The sequence below is a fragment of the Rhynchophorus ferrugineus genome, unplaced genomic scaffold (genome assembly GCF_030347505.1).
Source record: "Rhynchophorus ferrugineus isolate W39M unplaced genomic scaffold, kcgeb_rfMv2 rfM8, whole genome shotgun sequence".
Classification (NCBI taxonomy): domain Eukaryota; kingdom Metazoa; phylum Arthropoda; class Insecta; order Coleoptera; family Curculionidae; genus Rhynchophorus; species Rhynchophorus ferrugineus.
Window position 1 is genome coordinate 25,749,306 of NW_027472587.1, and position 8,370 is coordinate 25,757,675.

The 8,370-nt window shown below is 35.2% G+C and overlaps 1 protein-coding gene across 1 annotated transcript in view; it reads left to right on the top strand.

The window, feature by feature from the left end:
• LOC143200614 (uncharacterized) overlaps window positions 1–6,794 on the top strand; it is a 144,341-nt gene extending 137,547 nt beyond the window's left edge. The window contains exon 9 of the mRNA XM_076411119.1: window positions 4,130–6,794. Coding sequence (XP_076267234.1) covers window positions 4,130–6,511 — 2,382 coding nt within the window. The 3' untranslated portion in view covers window positions 6,512–6,794. The remainder of the gene's footprint in view (window positions 1–4,129) is intronic.
• Window positions 6,795–8,370: the final 1,576 nt, after the last annotated feature.

Sequence of the window (8,370 nt, forward strand, 5' to 3'; positions counted from 1 at the left end):
TAAGGAAAATACTTTGAATGCTTTGATTGGTCTGCCATTTCGCCTGATTACTTTGTGACGTCACATTTATTGGCCAATAGTATTTAAATGAAAATCAAATTTAATTTTTAAAATTAATTAAAATAAAATCCTATACAAATATACATAAGTGTAAATAATATAAATGTACATAAACAAAAAGCAAAAAAAAACAATTATGAACTCTATTCTAGGCAAAATTAAAATATCTATAATTCTTTTATAACGCCTTCCCATATTTGTTTAGTGCCATCAATTTTATGGGATCTATTAGAGTTCTAACTTGTCTTGATATATTGAAGGTAAACTTTAAATCCTTCCCTGTTGATATTGCATTAACTTCATTAAACTAAAAATACAATCACACCTCGTAATAACTTTTAAAATTTGGTCTTGAAAATCATTATGGATTGGACAGTTGAAACACTAAAAATGTATGTGTTTTTTAAAGTTATTTAGATTTTAGAGTATTTAATCTGTGGAACTACATTAAATATTATATTGCTTCTTTTTCAGAATAAATAGCCTAAAATAAGACTAAAATACAATATTAGACTCTTGTTTTCCTCAGAGCAAAGTTCTGTGATTGGTGATTTAACAACCTCAAGTGGTACTAGATCTCCCGTTAAAAAATAATATAAGTTATGTAACATGTTCACCTTCTTCACAATTTTCTCCGGGAGAATGGTGTGAAAAAATTGAAGTGATGATGAGCCCTTTTAAAGATTTCTCGAACATGCTAGGTGAAGGATGCTGTTTCTACTTCCATGACCTCCAATAAATCCAACAAAATTCTCTAAGCAATCTTGGTTAAGATTTGTTAAACAAATGTAGTTATTTGTAAATTTAGACAAAATAGATTTCGTTAAGGTAATAAATCCCCTAAAAGTAGCAATTAAATTTTTAATTGATGGCACCGTAACAAATATTTTCTTAACAATATTTTAGAGATATTTTACAATTAAAAGTAGTATTTATTACTACTAATTATCCAGTTATCTTAATTATTATCTTGTAAGACTTCTTTATGTACAGACATCACACTGACAGCATACGAACAACTTGGTAGATTAATTGAATTTTATTACTACTAACATCTTCATAAATAGGTTTTGACTTTCTGTAAACAAACAATATATAAAAAGACAAAATAAATTGTGGTTTATCCAGGTAACTTACTACTATTTACTTGATCAACCCATTTTTGGAAAGGAGCGAGATCATTCTTTGGGAAACGATTAATTAGTTTAATTTCCGTAGTAGATTTTTACCCCGGTACACTACATCTTTTACTACACTGACGCATTGTCATCAATTTTTATATTATTACTCCACAATAATTAATGTAAAACAGAAAATATGCACAACGTAAAACGAAGATTTCTTGATTTAAACAAAAACCAAAACCTTCAAACAAACTTAAAAATGGACGCCCATAGAAAATTCTAACTTCACACAATTTGATCGACCAATTACGTTCCATGTTAGTGGCGGCACCAGGAATTTAAACTAGCCAATCACAATTTGCGATCGCAGCGCTACCATTGATTGAACTAAACAAAACATTTCCCCAAGGTCGCCTATACCGTGAAATTTCTATTTTTTCTATGACTGTCATACAGGATCGCAGGATTTTTATAATTAAGGATAATAACGGATATTCTGCTTTACATGAAATACGTATTGTAGCTGGTTTACACTGCGGTCCTTCAAACTAGTGAGGACACAATGACAGCTGCCTACGCTGACGACACTGCCGTCCTTTCAATACATTCTGGCTCAAAAACGTTTTAGTTCTAACTCCTATACCATCTGAATAAAATCGATAGACGGTTTAACCAGTGGATAGTAAAGACAAACCAAACCAAGTCCACTCATGTTATTTATTCTTAGAAGAAAAACCTGCCCTCGGTAAAATTATACAATTAAAACATCCTGCAGAAGGAATATGTAAAATATGTGTGCCTTTACTTGGATCGTAGGTTAATGTGGTAGAAGCACATCTGGACCAGGCGAAAGTAACTTGACAGCAAGCTCCTTAGTTTGTATTGGTCAACAGGTCGTCACTTTCATTTAATCATTGAGACCAAATTATGACATACAAATCAATCAAAAAACCAATCTGAATATACGACATTCAATTGTGGGGTACAGCAAGCAACATCAATATAGAAATATTGGAAGGGTTTCAAAACAAGACCTTAAGGAACATGCATATTGGAATATGCTTATGACTTATTGTTTTTTAACAGATTGTCATGGCGCAGAGCAGAGAAGTAAAAAATGAGTTATTGACAGTGCAGAAAAGACACAAGAATGGTCTCAAGGCACTACGAAAGAACTCCAGCCGAAATAAATTTAAATGTTCAAAATAAGGGGTATGTGAAACTCTACGAAAATTTTCTTGCGAAAAGATACAACTCGAATAAGTGACAATAGTTCGACGGTGACAATTTGCTCATCTTGTTACTTACACCTACATTACTTCCAGATGCCATACCCACTCAAAAGCTCTCATAAGCGTCCAGAAAAAGTTATATGTCATCCTAAAACGCTTAGAACAATATCTTCTGTTAAAATGCAATGTTATGTAACCTCATGGTCATCTTAGTCGACTTTGTCCAAGCTTGGTAGAATTGAATTTTTATTATAAGAGTATAAAACATCATGTTATTAGAACCAAAATAAAAACAAATATACTGGTTAGTCGGAAGATACACTTAACTTGATCTAAAATCAAGAGGTTGATTTATAAGACAATTATAAAGCCAATCTGGACCTATGGGATGCAAATATGGGGTTCACTAAAAATTCAAGACAACTAGTCATCCAACACTGTCATAACAAGGTTCTTCGATTGATTACCAATGCTTATCGCTACGTAACCAACGAAGAACTGCACGATGACCTGGAAATCAAATGGATTTGTATTTTATTTATGTTACTCTTTGCAGAACGTCCCCATAATTGAACTTCGTATGTCCATATAGGTTTCAGTATTTGCTTATATAGTAGCAATGTATTATGTACTGATAATTGTGATTTTGTTCCAACTAGCCAATAAATTTCTCTATATTTCAATTTTAGTTGTTTTCTTTTCTTCTTTATATGTTCCTTCCAGCGAAGTTTTGCATCGAGATTCATTCCGAGATATTTAGCGTTGTTGCTATATGGAATGATAGTATTATTTAATGTTATGGGTGCTTGTACGGTCTGTTTATAGGTGAACTGCACATGTACAGATTTACTTTCATTAATTCTTATTTTCCAAGCTTGTGTGCAATTATTTATATTGTCACTTGCCTGTTGTAATTTTCTTGAGGCTTCTTCACTATTGTCTTCGACAGCTATAATCGCAGTATCATCAGCAAATGTAGCCATCGTAATATTTTCCGTTTGTGGTATATCACAAGTGTAGAGTAGATAAAGCATTGGTCCCAGTACACTTCCTTGTGGTACACCTGCTTTAGATTATTTTATTGTAGAGTAAGCTTCTTCTTGTTTGGCTCTAAACATTCTGGAAGTAATGTATGATTTTAATGGTTCGGTGTGTTGTTTTGTAGTTTATGAATAAGGCCTTCATGCCAAACCTTATCGAAAGCTTGTGCTACATCTAAAAATATAGCTGAGTATACTTTTTTACTTTCGTAGGCTTTTTCAATAACATCTGTTATTCCGTGGACCTGATCAATTGTTGAATGCTTGTTAATAAACCCAAACTGGTATTTTGGTATTAGGTTTTTTCTCTCTATGATCGGATTTATTCTTTTCAACAGAAGTTTTTCAAAAACCTTAGATATTACTGGCAGCAGTGATATAGGTCTATAGGATTTTATTTCATTTGCAGACTTCCCAGGTTTTGGGATCATTATAATTTCCGCCATCTTCCAAATGTCTGGGACATGTTTTAATCTAAATGCAGATATTTAAAATAATGATTTAAAAGTTACATATAAAATAATGATATTAAATAGTAGATACATGTCCAATCATATTAGATAATTATTTTATTTGAGAACAATCCATGCTTTTTCTCTTACACGAAAATATTTTTTATTTAACAAGTTTTATATTCGATGAAATTATTAACCATTTAATACTCTATTTTCAGATTTCTCTAAATATCAACTTAGAGGATCAAATGCATGCTGACTGTCGAAAGCAAATTAAAGAACCCGAAGAGTCGAAGCCGAAGCCGACGCCACCACCTCCCCAACCACAGATCAGGAGTTCCGTGCCGCGGACGGGTAGCCTTCCCGAACTGTCCGTAGAGGAATCCCATTGTTCTACCAGTCAGACAGCCCCCAATCAGATAACGACGGAAACGCTATTGCCCATAATGGACGTGAAATCGACGATATCAGCGAATAATAAGAAACTGAAGAGGACATGGAACCCAATGGAGAGAAGACACAGCGTAGACAATGCGCCCTCCAAACTCTTCGACTCCCAAGAGTCCCTCCAGTCGTCCAAAGAGAGTCCTAAGGAGACCAGTGGTAAGAGCTCGGTGAACAACTCCAGGGAATCGTTGTATGGAAACTTGGGGAGCAGAAGATCATCGGCCGGCAGCTCTACGGTTCAGATCAAGCAGACGGCGTTATCGTTACGGAGACAGGCCATCAACAAAAACCCCACGCCCTTGTTGAAAACCATAACGCAGAAGAAGATTCTCGGAGGGGCCCTGAAGAAACAAGAAAAAGGTATCGTTAGCGAGGAGGCGACCCCAAAAACTGCTACGGCCAAAACGAGCAAGAAGCCGGCTCTGGCTCGTCAAAGATCCCACATCGTAGCTGCAGTCACCAGTCGTCTGTACGGCAAAGTCAACAGAAGGGACGCGTCCACATCCACGGAAAATCTGTCCAGTATACAAGCCGCGCCAAAGGAACTAAAAATATCGCCCAGCGCTAGATCCAAACTAGCCGATCTCACCCGCAGAGCTCTAAAGGCCCACCGAAGGAAAAACGAAGAAACTCAAACTGATATGTGTCCGATTTTGCGTGTTAAAGAAGTCGGTACGGATTGCGTCGGCTTGGAGCAAGCAACTAACGAGAAAAAGGATGTGGAGGTGGAGTGCGCTCTTCTGAATCAATTCGTCGATGGAGGACTTAAGGATATTTTGGTTTGGACTCGTAGTTGTGGGGTGCAAACAAACGAAGACAAACCCGCCAACGTTTCCTTCAAGAAATATTTGACGGAAACCAAATCAAGTCAGCCCATTATCACTGAAGCTGTTAACATCAACATTTCCCATAACTACATAAACGGTAACCGAACCGAGTGTCTATCGGACGACAGTTTGGACAGCAGTCAGCGTGGTAATGTCTTGCCCACGCCCGATTTGATTAGCAACCATAATTCTCTGGAGCAACACGCCAAAGAGCCGATGTTGAACGAGGAGCGTTTGTTCTTCGGCACTAGTAATGAACTGGAGAACCTTGATGAAAAAATCGATTATATACCCACTAAAGGTATCAGGGAGGATAGAGCTAACGTCCTAACGGTGCCGCCATACAAAATACATTGCAAAATGGGTGTGGTCTCGACGCAAGCCTCAGAGATCAGCTTAAAGCAGGTTGATACGGAGCGCTGTAAGTTCATGTCGAATTTCCATTCACCTACCACACAGGCTAAAGTGTCAAATTGTCCCAGTCAAAGACACACAGCTTCCGTTTACAAACCTCAGGTTCTAAAACATACAGAAACCAAAAACACTTACAGCGCAAGCGAGCAAAGTTGGTCTGATGAAAACGGTTTTTCGGACACAATCGATTTCATCGAGAACCCGATGGCAGCCAACAAAAAAGTACAGTTCGTTAAAAGGGGGAAACGATCTAAAAATCACCTGTTTAAAGCCATGAAAGAGTTCTTGGAGGAAGCCAAGATACTGATGCACAATATCACCCTGGCGAATCATCATTCTCATTGTACCCAACCCAGTCTCGATGACTTCGACATTCAGGTTACCGTAAACGATATGTCTCATTTACAAGACAATAGCAGAAAAACGAATTCCCGGAGAGAATCATATAGAGAGACAAGTGGTACTCAAACCGAGGGTCCATCAATGGAGACTTGTTTCTCCCAAACATCCTTGTCCCTACTCGATTATAAGATTCCCTCGAACAGATACGAATCATTACTGGAGGACTCCTGCAGGAGACTCGAACAGAAAATGGCGAAATCCCCGAGGTCCAGACAAGTGAGCGTAGCATCCGAAGATATCGACGACGAAATGATCTACGAACGAATGGACCGACCCCCCAGATACAATCCCTGGGACTTAAGTAACGTAGAAGTAGAAGATTCCAGTTTGGAAAGCAATCCTGTCACCTTCTCCGACTACGGAAGTTTACCCAGGAAATCCCACCGAAAACATCGTTCCTCGACCTGTAGTCCTAGTGCCTTTTTGAAACAGTTGACCAATATGAGACGACAAATCGTCGAACATTCAAGAGAAGAACTGATGCAAGGTTGTTCCAAATACGACAAGTAAAGAGAAACAATCTGTACGAAAACCAAATTGGAAATTTTACTCATTAAAAAACTATTTTTAAGGATTTTATAATTATCTATTAACTATTGTTTTAATATGAAAACCATATGTACCTTTTTATGTAATTAATGATAGAAATTGACTTTATCGGGTCTTGAAAATTGTTTTCCTACCTACTCACAATTAGTAAAAGACATTTCAACAAAAACTAATATATATATTTATAATGTATAATAGAGTTATTTTGTAGTTTTATTAATTAATAAATTATTACAAACAAAAATATTGACTAATTTATTGTTTATGTTTAAGTTTAAGTACATTCTCTTATAATTCTTAATATATTATAAAATAATATTGGGTCAGTTTTAACAAAACAGTAAATTAGTATGTTAGCCATAATTAGTTACATTAAATATTTGATTAAACAAAATATCACAGTTATATCAACAATTTAAAGAATCAACCCAGTCTTCTTTACATATCTCGTTTAATATTTATTTAAAGTTCATAATCATGCGATGGCCAATAAAATAATATACTGTTACAATTTGGAGTGATGTTAGGTCAATTTTTGCCAATATATTTAAATAAGAAATTACCTTCACCAAAATATTAATAGAAATCCAGCTTCAATAAAAGCAAGGCGGGATGAAATTAGCTATACCAACAGGGTATAGACCAGGTGCCAGGTGGTAAACCCCTATAAATTAACGATATTGATGATGACTAGGATGAAAGAACATTATGGAATTTTTTATCAATGTCATATATCAAACATACAACTTTGCCTCAATTTCAAAAAAAGAATATTGAAATTATAACAAAATATACCTTTACATTTAGATTTTGCAATACCCTACCAACATCGCCGCATTTATATTGAAATAAATTCACTTCTGGTCTGGTGTGAATAACTGGAGTTATATTTGTTATTATTCTATTTTGAATTAAATAAGATTCAAATAATTATACCTTCACCAATATATCATAATCTGCAAATGTCAAAACTTATGCTTATAAAGGGGCCAGAACAGGAAGTAGGCTTTTGATTCTAATAATTTTTCGCTAAAAATGACACAAGATGAAGTCATAAACAATCTAGTATAAAGTAAGAATTTTATTAATACATTGTTACATTTCTTCGTCAACTAACCTATAATTTGTTTTTACAATAATTTGAATTACAAAAGTATCAGCCCTAACTCTACAGTACTAACGTTCATATATCAATAAAAACTGCTGTGTTCCTTGTTAAATATACTTCATCATACAACATGATCAAATGGTTTTAGTCTTCTGATTCTATGTCTTGCTTTAGTGTTAACCAAGAGTTGAACAGAATCTCTCCTCATGTCTCTTTTTTTCTGAAATTTTTGTTTTGATTTTTGTTCTGAAATTTTTTTTATAACATCTTTATTAGATACGCTTAATACAATCGTAATTCTAAATTAATTTATTACTACTTTTCATTTGCACTTGGATTAATTCACAAGCAAGACGGGTGTGAGAAAATACATCAATATGTATTCCTCAATTATAATAACTTATAGCTATAGTTTACACTAAAGGTATTAACACTTTATATAAGTTCGTATGGTTTGGTTCGCTTCAATCTCTTGACATCCTGCGCGCTGTCCAGCAGTTGTATCGCTTCCACGTTAGTATGATTTAGTAATCTTCTTTCGTGTTTCAAGGCGAAATCTTGGATAACTTCGCAAATCCATTTGATTTCCAGGTCATCGTGCAATTGTTCGTTGGTTACGTAGCGATAGGCATTGGTAATCAATCGAAGAACCTTGTTTTGACAGTGCTGGATGACTAGTTGATTTGAATTTTTAGTGCAACCACATATTTGC